Source organism: Cryptococcus neoformans (assembly GCF_000091045.1).
Source record: "Cryptococcus neoformans var. neoformans JEC21 chromosome 10 sequence".
Lineage (NCBI taxonomy): Eukaryota > Fungi > Basidiomycota > Tremellomycetes > Tremellales > Cryptococcaceae > Cryptococcus > Cryptococcus deneoformans.
In genome coordinates this window covers 601,781-617,020 of record NC_006679.1, presented here as the reverse complement: position 1 = coordinate 617,020, position 15,240 = coordinate 601,781, and the positions used below count along the sequence as shown (strand labels likewise).

Sequence of the window (15,240 nt, the reverse complement as noted above, 5' to 3'; positions counted from 1 at the left end):
TGAGTGGGTTGCTTCTCGCAGCGTTGATAGATCAAAGATATTGGCAAATGGGTCAGAGCCGAAACGAAGGCCATTTGTTGATGGTTTTGTTATGACTCTATCAAATAGATTGGGCACGGAGACAGCAGTGAAAACCCCTGAGGCCACTGATCACATCTTGTGGGATCCCTGCATCCACAGCGGCAAGGGTCGAACGGAAAGTAAGAAAAATGAATCGGCTTGCCGATTGTTCATTTCGGGCTTTTGCCGGCTTTTGGTAGCATACGGAGAAATCTGATCTTATGACCACCACGAAACATTGACTGTCCCTCCTTCTGGGCTTTGGGCTGCGGCGGGCCATAGGGGTTGTAGGCCGCTGTCATCTTCCACTAGTCTCTATGTCGCTGAGAATTATCAAGCTACTCAATGCAGCGCTTGTTGTTGCCGGTCGCTTTTGATTGCTTTGCTGGCTCATAAGAGCGCTCAACATTTGCCAATAATCGATAAGCTTTTGAGCTGATTTTGGATACTCTTCCAGAAGCCGAGTGATGGTTACAGCAATAGCAGCTTATTGTTATGAAATAATAATATGAAGTATGGAAAAAATGAAAAGCTTCGTTGATTGAGACAGTCACCACGGCGGCGACCAACGTGACCGCGATCGAGGAACAGACGCCGCCACGCAGCACCACAGTCTGATTATATTATGATGATGTGAAAAAACAAGAACAAAAGACCAGACACTTATTTATCATTCAGCCTGTTGCTGATTGATCGGAGGGTGGCTGCTGGTGATGGCCCATCCACCCCGCGTAGTAATAGTAGTACTGTAGCAATATGGCAGCAGGTGAGGGTTCCGGTAGCAGCAATAATGGACCAGACAACAGCGAGATAGAAGAGTATCACCGACCGGAATACGAATGACGGAAGACATGAAACATGATGGACAACCAACAAACTACAACAAATCACTGCAGCCGCAAGCAGGTACATAGGAGCTTCTACATGTTCTGCATGAGAAGCCCCATAATCGCATCACGAGGCATTCTCATTCAATTCAAACTCCTTTGTTTCCTTGTTGATATTCAGGTGTGTATTTATATATATCTTATAATGTGCATAGAACATTCTAACACTCTAAAGCATTTGACGATGACCAAAATGAAACGCTATTAACCCATTGGTGATGATAAGATGAATGATGGATAGTTGTTCTAACGATAACAATCCCCTGTGGCGATATACTCTTACAGTTCCATTTTACTTCTCCGTTTCTCCAACGTACTTCGTCTCTCCCTCATCAAGGATGGGCTCCTCCCCAATGATGGCTTCTTCCATAGCAAGGACTTCCTCCTCTCCCTTTCTGGCATCTCTAATTTCTTTCCTCAATTTTTCGCTCTCCTTGATGGGATCAACGCCAGGTACGAAGAAGGCATCAATTGATTCAAGAGGGACACCAGCTGTTTCGGGGCAATAAAAGTAGACGAAAGGGATGAAGCAGAGGTTAAAGGCGCCGAAGAGCATGAACATGCCGTAGCCGATGTTGGCAATGCCGACAGGGGTGACTATACCATCGTCAGTACATCAGTGAATTACGAAGACCCCCTAGTACCACAGGACTTGCCCATGAGAAGCACAAAGTCGAAGAGCCATTGAAGAGCAACTGCCAGACTGCAAGCCCGTCAGTTCTGAACAAATGGTCTAACCAATGACTTACCCCATGCCCTTGGAACGCCAGCTCAAGGGACAAATTTCGGACGAATAAACCCACACGCCTGCCATCCAACCCCAGGTGAAGAATCTGACCAGTTGTCAGTACAACCGACGCAAGTACAATGATGCAATGCCCTTACGCCTGGTAAGCGAAAACCATGACAGCTGCACCAATACCAGTAGGCTTGGTATCGATCTTGATAAGGCCACCCATGATAAACATGACCACAGCCTGATATGTTGTCAGCTCATGGTGATGGAAAGGAACTCAGACACACTCACCATGGCGAATGCCGTAAGGATAAAAAGACGTCTTCGGCCGGCATGCTCTGTAACGATATCAGCGAATACTTTGAGAAGGTGAATTTTCGCGCACCGATAAGCCACCATGTACTGAAAAGATAGACATAACGCCATTCAAATCAGCGACAGTCGTGTCATAACCTAGGCCCCAAAGCTTACGCAAAACTACAGATAAGGAAAAAAACTAAAAGCCTGTTAGCAAAATAGCATGAGGGTGAACCTAAATGCCCACTCACTCTGAAGATAACCAGAAAGAAGAGTGGAGGTATGGGGAGACATTCCAATGGCTTCTTGGCTATAGGGAATAAGTCAAAAAAGAAAGCGTAAAGGTAGATATTTATCAAGCTTACAAAATGGTGGTGACATAGCTGGGAGTGTTAAATCAGCTTTTTTGGCTACTATGAGGGAAATCATTCAAATTTACTATGAGATGACAGTACTGCCACTGAACGCTTGACAGACCTGAATGGAGTATGATTCAGCCTCTATCGAATGTTTTCATGTGCATTTCACCAACCTGGATAACAACGGCCTGAAGACGATCATCAGCTAGAAGGAAGATCTTTCATGTCACAATGCTTACAGTGAACATTCTTCTCTTTTCGCCTTGGGCATTCTTGCCCCTCTTCATGAGATCACCCCAGTTTCGTGCACTAGCTCTTTCGGTCTCAATAGCCCTGACGATCTCTTCCATCTGCTCTGTGATAACGGGGTCGTTTTTTGGGATATCCGCCAAGGCTGATAAAACCTCACGAGCCTCGTCAGGTCTAGAGTGGGCGAGAAGGAAACGAGGGGATTCCGGCATGAAGAAAAGCAAAGCACCCATGATTACCGCAGCCATGCCTTGAAGGGAGAACATGACACGGTAAACCATATCGTTATCATATTTGTCCAGAAGGCCATATGCTGCCCAATAGGCAATGAGTTGACCAACCTGCACCAATATTAGCATCTTGATCAAGGGGTGGTGTATAGATATCACGTACGATAAGCATACTCAGACTAGCACAGATCAATGTTCCTCGCAAAGCGGGCGGACTGGTTTCGTTCTGCCAGATAGGCAAAGTCGAGGTAATCGCACCCATAGCCAAACCCGCCACTACTCGTCCAGCTACCAGCTGTGCCGTTGAATAGGTGGCGACCTGCAAGACAGTGCCAATCAAAAGAGGAACACATCCTATGAGGAGAACTATTCTTCGAGCAACTTTCTCGCCGAAAAAGGCGAAAAAGAGGGCACCAAAAAAGCAGCCAATCTCGTAGGAACCGGTGACGGCACCTTGACCGGTAGGGTCGAGGTTGAATCGACGGTTGACTGTGAGTCGAAGTTCCTGTTATTGGCAATGAAATCTGCGGGAGATTGGAAAGACATACAAGGATCAGAAGAAATCACCCCTCCTAGAGCTGCATTGTCGATACCGAACAAGCAGAAGCCGACACCTGCCGTGACAGAGATGGCCGTGAGCAGCTTTTTGCCTCGAAGTCCAAGATAGGGCATTTTGTTATTGAAATGAGAATTCGACAAGCGACACTGTCTCTTTTCGAGGGCGTTTGGGAGACTGACGCCTGGTATCTGATGGTAGATGTCGATGTGAGAAGGAAGGAGGGTGCCTGGTGCTCTATGATGTATATTCTATAATCTGTCTTCTACGCTCAGTCTTTGGTACAGTTACAAGAATTTTAACGTCCTGTCGACTGTCGGTTGATAGTACTCCGATCTTATTCTGTCTAAGCGCCCTTTCAAACTCGATCTCGGTGACGGGAAACCAATTATCGAACCATAGAATAAAAAGGATAAAAAGGAGAGGTGAAGGAGGATTATTTAGTAGAGAATTGACAATTGAAAACCAGGTCCGGAGTCAGGAACATCGCATGCTATGAGCTGATCGCTTTTGACGTGTCGCCAAAACGGGTGATTACTCTATAGGGAAGCTCACGATGCGATTTTTTTTCGAAAATCGCCGATTTTTCCAAAAATCGTCGATTTTTGGCGCTTAATTAACCATCGATTTTCCATCGATTTTTGATCGATTTTTGTTAATAATCCTAATTACAAAAAAATCGATTAAAAAAAAATCGACCTTTTGACATCGATTTTCTATCGATTTTTGCCTGATGTCATGACATGGAACTTCTCGCTTTTTCTGGAGATTTGAACCTCTGGTCATCTCTTTGTAGACGGAGATTTACCTAACTCCGAGGTCCAGAAATCGGTTTGAAATTATTAACGTCACCTGGGCCACTCACAGCTAAATCGCCGATTTTTATAAAAATCGATTAGAAAAAAAATCGCACCGTGAGCTTCCCTTATAGTACGGACTTGGCCGACAGCTTTTTTTGCCCCGCTTTTCAGAAACTCGTCTTACAAAATTGATTCCGTCGCAACGAATGTCGGCGAGATTCATCCTCCGTGTTTGACCCGCGCAGTTCTGTAAAAATGGCTTGTCCGCATTTTTCTCCCGAGTTTCAAAAATATCTCGATGTATTGGTACCTACGGGAAAGAATGTACCCAGCCCCCCCCCCCTTCTTTTGATCTCGCGACGCCTTTTTGACTATACCCCATAACTATGATTTTGAACTGTTCATGCATGTACTTATAACTGTCTGATTCTTTTCCATAATGGCACTCCAGGTCACCTCCACTACCAAGCGGATTATTGTGGAAGCCCATAAAAGTGGGAGATCATTCAGCAATCTTGCAAAACAATATAGAGGAAAGAGTGGGCCAGGAACAACATGAAGAGGGACTGGCGGGACATTGTTTTCACTGATAAATGTGCGTTGGAACTGGGGAGAGGGATTATGAGGCGGCCAAGGACTACCCGACACGTAGTATAGGTAGAAAAACGGGATCAAAAGGGGGGGGGGGGGGTACATTATTTTCCGTAGGTACCTGTACGCCATCGATCCTATGCAAAGTACATACAACAGGTTCATGACCATACCTAGCAAGTGCTATGCCTATGCTTTATATCTGGTCTTGGCCAACACCCTCTGCTGCTCCATCGCCGACCAGCACCTGCTCGTCGATAATTTCTCCACTTGTCAATCTCTTGTATGTCTCCACCTTCTCTCCGTATTCTGATATCCTGTAAAGTCGAACTCGCCTATCGAATCCTAGCTGACCATAACCTGAAAAAGATGATCCGCCGTCAAAGCACATCCTGAGAAACAAGATTAGCTCAAGCGGACTGAGAGGAATCAGGTAATGATCAACATACCAAATGCCATCCACCCTTCGGCACCGATCGGTGTTATGACAATGGCCATGACTCAGTACCTTAACCTCCGCAGTCTTCTTACTAAAATAGCCCTCGGCTTCCTCGCGATCGTAGGTAGTTTTGATGGCGTTGTAGAAAAAGCCTGAATTATGCTTCGAACTGCCAGCCACATCCATTTGAACACCCACGTCGAGCTCACCCATTAACGACTGGTCAGGGTCGTTGTAAGCCTCCGGAAGAGGGATATGGAACCACATCATTGCGTTGGGTTTGGCGAGAGTCTGAGAGCCGTCGCGAGGTAAACGTGAAGCTTGAGAACGGCGGGACCAGATACCGGACAGATCGTCTGCACCGTCAGGCTTGAATGGGCGTTCAATCGGTTTGATGGAAGACGACACATTGCGGTACCAGTCAATTTGAGATCTGATATAGGCGAATAATCAGCACGCAAGGTCGTTAACTAAGATGCTCGATGCTCACGTTTTGAGGTAATCATAATCGGGTTTAACCCATGGTAACGTCCGTTTTTGATAGGCATGGGAGTCAAGGAAGTAGAGTGTGAAGATATGCATGTTTGATCTGAGAAATGATGTGATCAGCATTATATGCAGATTGTGAAGGCAGTCAAAGACTTACGCATCGCTGGAGTGAAGCTTGATGTAGTCTGTAGCATATAAAAGTCAGATTGCGAGCGTAACACACAACAGATACCTTGAATAGGTTACTCACAATTGCCTACTCCATCAACGCTTTTAGGTCCGGCTCGAGATAAGGAGTAAGGCATATTTTCCAATGTTTTCATTTGGTAATCCCTATCGGCGTAGATCTCACTGTCATGGTTGCCTGACGATATTCATCAGTTCGCTTGCCCGTGCTATTCCAAGAACCTCATCTTCCTATCTCACTCACCAAACACAGCACACCACGGAATTTCTCTCTCAATGACGGGTTTTGCAAACTTGGCAAGCACAGATCTTGCATCATAACTTGTCCGTTGTCCATTGAGCTGATCGCCAGAGAAGACCTACGCGAGAATATGACATCAGCAAAAGGATTTCTTTATCGAAATAGACAGCGTACCACCAGGTCAGGGTTCTCTGCATCCAAGGCTTCTGCGAGCCATGCAGCGGTATTTGCATCTCCAACACAGCCCTCAATGTCAGTATCTCGGCACTCTCCAGTCCCAACAGAATAGTGCAAGTCCGCAACTGAATTGTAGTTAGCGATGCCAGTGGATTGGAAGCATCTGAACTCACTCTGCATAATCTTCAAAGTTCCATCGGAGTGGAAAGTCGGAACAGTAGCTCGGGGAGGCCCTACTCATCATTAGCTTTAGGTCTGTATCATGATCTTGTTCGGAAAGACTCACTTGGATTGCCACGTCGTACTGTGATATCCACTGTCTCCCACTTTCCTTTCTCTTCCTTTAACACAGGCCCGCCTTGCACTCTTTCAAAACCGAAAAATGGGTCATCATCGCCGTAGAGCACATCAATTTCGTTGATAAAGTCTCCATATGACCCCGTGGTTTTTGATCCCTCATCGATCTCTTGAACTTCTCCGCTACTGGATGAGCCTTCATCCTGGTCGCCAGAAGACTCCGTTTCAGAACTTTCTGCTACTCCATCCATCGCTGAATCATCATCCTCTTCTCGCCTTTTGCTCTCCATTTTCCAATCATCTGAGCCCTGGTAGCCCAGTTTATACCAGAGTCTCATCTCAGTCTGCTTGGGCCAAACGCCGCTGTGGAGATCCCCGGAAGCCAAGACCCATCCGTCCTCATACAATTGCTCTTCATTCTCCGGGGGATGAGATAATACTTTGATATCGGTAATGAGCTTGGCATCCAATCGTCGGGTGCGGCGGTAGTAGAGATTGAGGTACCTTGATAGGCCATGTCAGTCTCGATCGACGTACACTAGTCGACTTGGGAAATGCAAGTGTGCCCCTACCATAAACCGCTTCTCACGTTCAAATCTTTTTCAACGATAACCCATTTCCCCTTTGTTTTGTCAAGCTCTGGAGTCGTTTCAGGTGCGCAGAATGATGGAAAGATTTCCGGGGGGAAGTAGCAAGATTTGACAGCGATTTCTGTCACTTTTGTAATGGGTCAGTCACCTTTCACAGAATGGACTGTCAGATTGAGGAAACCTTACTGACATCCAGTAGAGTGCATGGCTAAAGGGTCCTAAAGTTTACATCAGCGACCCGATAGACCAAAAATATCGTTGTACTCACCCAATTATCAAGAGGTATACTTGGGATAAACGTCGTTTCCGTTCCGTTACTGTTCCCAGTTTCATTTTCATCATCTTCGTTACCTTCTACTTCTGTCTGAGACGTCATATCGACTACATCCCATGACTGCCAACCTATTTGCTGCTTTGCTGCAGGGCTTTTTGAATGTGAAAGGAGCGAGTACGAGGAGAGAAAGAAGGAGAAGAGGAGGATAAGGACTATCACTGGAAGAAAAGAGCGTAGACAGCGCCACCTGGGTGGCTTATGCCCTGGATAGTCTGGGATCAGCTGGGGCATGCTGTGGTGATCGCAACAGTGAGAGTAAGGGGCGAGTATTCCATCCACATACGACGTAACGAACGAGTGGGAACGAGTGCTGCACACGGCGCCAGCACACAGCGCAAAAGTCATGACGCCAACAGTTCCTATACATTCCTTCTTTCACTCGTCTGAAACTGCAATTACGTAGTAGCTGTTTTTTAGCTTTTAAACCATCAGATCGATCTGATACCATCAGAAGCTCGCGCGCGTGATCCGTGTTGTGGGATGTCTATACATATGGGAAAAAACTATGATGGAATCTACAATAGAATGTACAAGAAAGCAGTCACGCCATAAGCGGTCTATCTCCCTCCGAATCGGATCTCTGTGTCTCCGGCCTTGCTCCCAGTACCTCGCTTATCCAACAACCCGATGGGTCTTCCTCCGTCGGTCTCTCTCTTCATTTTTTGCAGTGCTCTCTTATATTTGTCCTCTTGATTCATAATTAATTCTCATTCCAATTCTTAAAGAAGCCTCTCGAACTTGTCATCTAGTGTGAAGAACCATGAACGTATTTAGTGAGTATGTTTAGTATATTTTTCTTCTTTCCCTGCGCATGCTAATGTTTGAAAGAAGGGCTCTGCATGTATATATAGCTATCGTCGAGCCCCCATGGCAAGGGTCGGAATTATGAGGGGGATTGATGGATGATGGTAAGGCTCCGGCGGCGGAGCATGATCGGTTTTAGTAGTGCTAGTGTAACTGAACGTTATGGGTGATTGTAGGAAAGGCAGCTTCATTCTTCTTCCTTTGTAAGATCACCTTGCTGGAATACGGTGAACACACAAAGCATAGGGGTGCGGGCCTCAAATGGCACTCAATCAAGGGAGGCGACAGAAGCGACAGACTGCAATTAGCAGCAAAAAGGATGATCGTCGTCAGGCTGTCGTCATTTACAAGGAAGGAGGACGATCTCTGCTGTCCACTGAGCTTAAGAAGCAACTGACGTGCCAGGAATTCGGTGTTGTTGCATCATCACTCCTTAATGCCACCAGTGTTGCATTACGTATCCTCCTTTGCGGAACGAAGATTATCTTCGATAACCGAACCAGCTTCCGTAATTTTCCGCTGACAATGGACTTCGTTGAAGTCTTTCCTTTCTCTGTAACAGGAAGGCATAAAAGGCCTCACGAATGCCCTCGTCCCAAATTTCTGTAACCACAAACACCTCTCCACAAAGTTCAAACAACATCTTCACTTTGGCTTGATAATCATGTCACAGGCTTCATCAGACAACGCCATCTCCCGCAGACTCTCTAACCTGTATATTCCTAATTTCAACATAGACGAGAAGACTCGAGCGGAAATTGACTCAAATGTCAATGATATTCTCTCCAATCTTTCCGAGAACCAGTCATGCGCATCAGCTTACGACCGCCTTATGCAAAGGGTCTGGAAAGATGTCGTGGCCCCCTCGGCTTGGAAGAATTTGAAAACTCCCGAGGCCGAAGAACTCAAGACTTCTCGGGGTAACGAGTATCAAAACTCACTCTTGGCAAGTATATTTGACGAGGTAATGAAAAAAAGGACTGCTCAGCACGTTTCTATCGACACGCGCAAGAACCCATCAACCGGAACGTACGATACTGACGTCTATGTTGGATCTATCTTCGCTGTTGGTGAGGACGATCCCCAGAAATGGATTGATGATCTGGCCGAATCTGTTATCATCAATGGGACTCTCATTAGAACACGAATGGCCGCTATGGGACTCACAACTGGTTCATCCCCCTCCCGACTGGCAAGGGATACTATATCAAATATCGTAAACAGCAAAATACTGCCCGCGAGCAAGTCATCCGAAGATGGAAACCCTTCTGCTTACGATATTTACTTGAACTCTTTCCAGCCTCACGACCGCAATAGGATTGAGAGCTTATATGAAAAAGTCATTCCTCACGAAAGATCTAAGAAAGCCTCTTATTTGACGGATCCGATAACTAAATTGAGGTTCAGTCTTGGCCCGTATGCCGGTATGAACCAGAAAGATTGGAAGCTTTCGGGTACAACAGTAGCATCCTCTCACCCCAATGGTCGGGTCACGAACAACTCAATCATTCGTTCTATCGAAAGTGATAAAGTTGGGTTGGAAGAACTGTCGGCGTCATATAAAAAGGCTACTGGCAAGGAACTTCCGACCACATCGATGATCAACGAGAGTCTTTTCAAGGCTGCCCCTGGATTTTACGAATTCAGGCCTTCCGAGGAAATGGTGAACGGGATTCGCTCTTCTTACCTCACAAATGCGGCTAGCGCAAACAAAAGTCGTTGGGAGGATGTCGATTTGACCGAGGCTCTTTCGATCCCGTCAAAGCCATATAGCAAAGGTCTCTATCCTTACTATTCCGCTCTTGATGATCTAATTGGGAATGCCACCTATAAGACTTTTGGGACGGAACAAAACCCATTCAGAGACTGGGGTATGATAGGTGACGAGCGTGAAGCTGATCTGCGAAATGTCCGATTCCACTTGGTCGAAGAATCTGACTTGGATGGACCAGTCACAATCAAATCGTTTTGGCCCAAAGATGACGAGGAAGTGCTTAGATCTATGGGACACCGGAGCAGCGCTTCAGAAGGCAACAACGAACTTGAGGCTGCTTCCAGCTTGCTCTATATCTGAGTTGAATAACTTGAATGAAGTGTAACTACGCGGGATGCAATAATGAAGACTGTAGAGAAGGGATGTTATACTTTGCGACATGACTTATTTGAAGATTGCATATACTGACATAAAAACACAGAATAATTTGAAGTCTAAGATGAAAAGCTTATATGCGAGATGGCACTCAGTCCCCAGTAGGAGAAATCCCAGAATATACGGACATAATGTACAACGGTAGCGATTTACTCTACTTTATTTATGATAACTAACCACTAACCTTTTCGGTGATCCTCTCGATCTCGGCCCTAATTTCCTTCAAAGCACTTTGCAAGGCCTTTCCATCTTCATACTTTCGTTGAGCAGTCGCATCAGCAATATATGATCTGAACAAGAGAATTAACCAAATTATTGCAAAGAAATCGATGCCATAACTCACTCCAATTGAGCTTCCTGCTCCAAGAGCGGCTGTAGCATGATCGCAACGTCCTCCACTACATCACTTCCGGCATCACTCGCCATTCCCTCTTTCTCCAACTGGCCCAAAGTTGTCTCACTGATGACCAGTCCCTTCTTCTTCGCCTCTGCCGATCGTTTCTGCAACGATTGTATAGCCTGTAATTTAACCATCTCCTTTGTCATAAATACGGCAGCGCTCCTAGCAATCGCGCTCTGTACAGAAGCTTGCGAACCATTTTCTTGACATGGAAGGCCATTTATCCTTTTAGAGAGTTGTTCATACTGAGTGAATAGAGCGATGAGTTGTCGATGTAGGATGAGAAGCTCGTCGGGTGGTTCGATAGGGTCTGCGGATGAGACAAGCTCAGAAAGCTGCTCTTCGAAATCAGCTGTGAGATTCTCGATCTCTATTTGAAGAGTGCGCAGTGCTTGATAGAGACGAGCAAAACCTGTGACTCGCTGCCGGTCTTGCATCTTTTGCTTCCGTCTGAGGTGCCTATTAGTTGTTGTGGAGTGCACGACTACATGGACAACTTACGAGACCACGGCCCAGCACTCCCTGCAAACCCTCATACCCTTGACTTGTACCTCTTTTGGCTGCTGGGGCAGAGGTATATTCCGCGTAGAAGCGTCGTCGCTGTTAACAGCGCCGATTCTATCTTCAGGCTGACTTCTCCGCCTTCTTTGAATTGCCTGGCCTTCTCCGGATCCCTCTCCATCCTCCATCCTCATCCATCCCACAAAACCTTCCTCCACTTCTTCTCCCCGTCCAGTTTTCCAATCAGCTACCAGCAGCAGAGAACATTTTTCACGTCGCGTACCAGATGGCAGGCCAGCTTGTGTCTGAGTAGACGTTGCACTCGGATCTGCAGGGGCGAACAGCTGTATTTGTACTGCCAGAAGTGCTGGGGGGGTTGGGGGAAGGGAGCAGACTATGCGACCGCAAAGGCGGCAATGATGCTTGCGATTAGATAAGGAGAAGGAGGATCTATACATTGAGTCAGCTAGGCCGCCAATGCTTACAAATATGTCGACCTACGCGCATATCCGACATTTCCGCACCTCTGAATCATCTTCCCACTTCACTATAGCCTGTTCGGCCGCTAGCATAGCTTAAGCTTCACCCAGCTGATCCACCAGGAGAAAACTCACCTCGTTTTCGCCCTTCATCACCTCCAGGACCTGAGCCAGCTTTGAAACCCTTAAAGATGTCCTTTGGCTTCATTGCGTCAAGGGCACCCTCGATCGAGAGAAGAGACCGTCGTCTATCCTGACCCAATGAGGATAATGAAAAATTTGAGGATGATGATCTGGCCAATGTCGGAGCTGCTGGTTGAGATACAGTTGGGTTGAAATGTAAATCGACAAGCTACGATTGTTTCTTTTATAAGCATCCTTGTGGAAGTTGGGCGAAACCATCCATACCTTAGCCCAACGTCTACTCAATCGACCTTCCTCAATTTCCCTGTCAGCTTCCACTGCTCTCCTGGCTTCCATATACTCTTCTGTTCTATCACGCCTGACTCCTTGTGGTTGAAATCCGACTTTATAAGGTATCCCTGCATTTCTCATGTAAGGCCCCGCTGATATTCCTGTCATGGAGCTAGACTTTGACATTGAGGATGATTTTCTGCTCATTCCATGCGACCCATTAGCAAACGTGAATGGACGGTGATTTGAGTGGCTGGACGAGGTTCGTCGGTGCGTTGGGGAATTAGGACCGAGATGCGATGGCCCATGAATACTGGAACGATGGTTAGCAGAAGGTAGCGAGGTTGTGCTTCCTGAATGAAGTGTAGCAGGTCTCTGTTGATGAACCGCACTAGGTCCAGACGAGATAGTCGGTGTCGAGTTGGTCGTGGCTGAGTGACCAAGCCTTGCTAGATTCGCCGGAGGCAGTATCTTCCGACTACCATTTGATACCAAAGACTCTTGCTGTGTCACCCCAAATTGCGGGGTAGACTGAGTATGGGTGGGTCCAGGAGGAGATGTGGACACGTGAAATCTCCCTTCGGGGCTAGTAGCTGGGGAGACAGAACTGGAGGTCGACGGACCTAGGAAGCTTAATGATCGGTGGGCATCTCTATCCTTCTCGTGCCTGGCGTTGAGACCACTGGATACCGTACTGGCCACGCTCGCTACACCATTCAGCCCGTTGATAAGAAACTCTCTTCCTCTACCTTCACCTCGAGGTGCCCAATTGGAAAGCCACTGGTGCGCCTTGTCCGCTGCTTGGGTAATATCAAATGCTGCAGCATTATTTGCCTGATTGGATGATGTAGAGGATGCTGAACGGGTGCGCTGAGGTGGAGGAGGCATAAGGTTGGGTGATGGAGTTGGCACGGGGGATGTGGAGGTATTCGACGCCGAGGAGGACGGTCGTTGTGGTGGTGCTGAAGGCCTGGAGCCACCGAAGGAGCCGAAGCGGCGTCCAGGGAGTTCTGGTTGCTGGGGTGGGGTGGTCATTGTGGGCTTTTCATGGCTTCTGGGACGGGAGAGAGAGAAAGAAGAAATATAAATGGTCGATGGATGGAATTCCTCGCCATCATGACACGCCGACTGCTTCTTGCCAGCCGGGGAAAGGTACATTTACGTAACACATCATGGCGCAAACCAAAGACGCAAAGAGGCCGGCGGGGACTTTTTTGCCGTTCAGATATTTGCGCTCGTTCTTAGTTTTTACCCCTCAACAACAACTGGAGCCGGTCCTGAGTATACGAGTAAGTCATTCAGAGTACTTCCATGTCTCTCTATTATCAGCTACTGAATCCCACTTCGGAAACCAAAGGGACGCTAGACAACCTCAACGCAATCCTCATCTTCATATGACTATCCTTCGCCCCTTGGACCACAACACAAGCATACCGACGAGACCAAGCGAGCTGTGTTTATGGACCCTTCTTCCCTCGGGTAACGAATCAGGCAGTGCCCAGCGAACAGAGATAAGGATATACTTACAGGCACCTTAGTGGATGAGGAAAGAAGTCGCGAACGTCTCCGATATCGGTCTCGAAAAAGCCTAGCGGATGACTGATTTTTATACGAATCCCGGGCTGTTACCTAGCCAGTCTGTCTCGATATCAGGGAGGCCGAAGATGTCTTCAGCCTCTGGCCCCTGCCTGTCTGCTTACCAACTTAATGATTAGTAGATTTAGTCTATATATCACTGGTAAGGACGCTGACGAACAATAGAGAAGTATCCTCACACGATTGCATATCGTATTGTAGATATGCATCTGACTTGGAAGACCGTCTTTGCCCGCCCCAAACAACGTCAATCTCTATATATGATGACAGGACGAGGAGGGCCGGTGATGGAATATCTTTCCAGGACGGGCTCATTTTAACGTTCCATTGTCTGTTATTCTTCCACCACAACATCATGAACGTCGGCGTGAGGGATTTGCACGGTGGAATGGCAACTGGAAAGCCATAAGTAATTCAAAATGGTGATAGAAGGAAGAGAATAAACCAAAAGTTCATGTCTTAGTCAGCTTTCTATTGACCTTTATCTCATTCTCAAACAAGAGGTCATGATCGCCGCGGCAACTTTGACCGAAACCGACCCGATATCCCATGACCGTTCGCCTCCCCTATCCGACCAAATTCGCTGTCCCTGTCTCATCTGTTTGCTTTGCAAATTTATCACTCAGTCAAGGATCGAAGTAAAAGAGAATCCAGCGACGCAGTCAACGAGCTGGGCATTGCAACCGCTATCTCACTTTTGCGACACGATTGTCAAGAAATACCATTCATCCCTTATACAGGCTGTCCCAACCCTCTCCACACCTCGATGCGATCGTCCTCGTACATCGTACACGGCTGTGGCAAACAGTTCATAACCAGCAGAGTATACAGATAGTGGAATCCACATCCATCAGGGTCACTGATCTGCATGCACTTTTGACCTTCTTCTAGCAGGTAAAGGGTGACGTATGGGCATTGTGGAGGGGAAGTTTCCTCTTGAAGATGGAGTGGGATGAGTGATGTAAGAAGAAGCTACTTTGAGAAGAACACGGGAAGAAGCGTACCTGCGAAAAAGCGTTGTATACAAGCTACAACTTGGCTGAAATCCTCGTGGCTGTTGAGGCGTTCGATGCCTTCTCCAACATAGCGTACGTTCTACATCATAAAATCAGCTTCATAAACAGATGGCAGTGGCAAACCTAGGTAGCTACAACTCACGTCGATGTACCCATCATTTGGATCAGGGATATAGGGTCCGTATAGATCGGCCATGCAAATGATCTGGTGGCTATGATAGATATCGTTCGCACGAAGGCGGCCAGCGATGAGATGATGTCCAAAAAGGCGCAATATACAGTGAACGGACGGTAATAAAGACTGAATGCTTGATCTGGGGGTTGCTGCATTCTCTGCGATGTATAGCTTTATGTATAACGGCA

At 47.0% G+C, this 15,240-nt stretch overlaps 4 protein-coding genes and 1 pseudogene across 4 annotated transcripts in view; 1 reads left to right on the top strand and 4 right to left on the bottom strand.

Moving 5' to 3' along the window:
• Positions 1-1,076: 1,076 nt before the first annotated feature.
• CNJ02100 (monosaccharide transporter, putative) lies at positions 1,077-3,830 on the bottom strand. Its single transcript, XM_024657972.1, has 14 exons — positions 3,367-3,830; positions 2,982-3,307; positions 2,579-2,929; positions 2,513-2,527; positions 2,420-2,457; positions 2,346-2,363; positions 2,232-2,290; positions 2,155-2,179; positions 2,069-2,085; positions 1,975-2,021; positions 1,833-1,924; positions 1,697-1,780; positions 1,604-1,650; positions 1,077-1,544 (listed from the first exon to the last, which is right to left on the bottom strand). Exons 1-14 carry the CDS (start codon positions 3,488-3,490, stop codon positions 1,240-1,242), a joined length of 1,548 nt encoding a protein of 515 aa, XP_024513626.1. The 5' UTR covers positions 3,491-3,830; the 3' UTR covers positions 1,077-1,239.
• Positions 3,831-4,865: 1,035 nt separating this feature from the next.
• CNJ02090 (conserved hypothetical protein) lies at positions 4,866-7,784 on the bottom strand. The gene is made up of 12 exons (XM_024657971.1): positions 7,453-7,784; positions 7,375-7,402; positions 7,167-7,311; positions 6,584-7,098; positions 6,471-6,530; positions 6,295-6,422; positions 6,124-6,238; positions 5,944-6,057; positions 5,851-5,878; positions 5,695-5,793; positions 5,215-5,637; positions 4,866-5,157 (listed from the first exon to the last, which is right to left on the bottom strand). The coding sequence occupies exons 1-12, from the start codon at positions 7,747-7,749 to the stop codon at positions 4,962-4,964; spliced, it is 2,148 nt and encodes a 715-aa protein (XP_024513625.1). The 5' UTR covers positions 7,750-7,784; the 3' UTR covers positions 4,866-4,961.
• Positions 7,785-10,473: 2,689 nt separating this feature from the next.
• On the bottom strand, positions 10,474-13,344 carry CNJ02080 (vesicle fusion-related protein, putative). Its single transcript, XM_567379.2, has 6 exons — positions 12,260-13,344; positions 11,987-12,203; positions 11,874-11,937; positions 11,373-11,822; positions 10,815-11,321; positions 10,474-10,761 (listed from the first exon to the last, which is right to left on the bottom strand). The coding sequence occupies exons 1-6, from the start codon at positions 13,298-13,300 to the stop codon at positions 10,644-10,646; spliced, it is 2,397 nt and encodes a 798-aa protein (XP_567379.2). The 5' UTR covers positions 13,301-13,344; the 3' UTR covers positions 10,474-10,643.
• Positions 13,345-13,484: 140 nt separating this feature from the next.
• CNJ02070 lies at positions 13,485-15,215 on the top strand (annotated as a pseudogene).
• CNJ02065 (hypothetical protein) overlaps positions 14,459-15,240 on the bottom strand; it is a 983-nt gene continuing 201 nt past the window's right edge. The window contains exons 1-3 of the mRNA XM_024658771.1: positions 15,020-15,240; positions 14,866-14,956; positions 14,459-14,796 (exon numbers count right to left, since the gene is read on the bottom strand). The exon at positions 15,020-15,240 is cut by the window's right edge and continues 201 nt beyond it. Of these exons, the coding sequence (XP_024514451.1) occupies positions 14,594-14,796; positions 14,866-14,956; positions 15,020-15,240 (515 nt within the window). The 3' untranslated portion in view covers positions 14,459-14,593. The remainder of the gene's footprint in view (positions 14,797-14,865; positions 14,957-15,019) is intronic.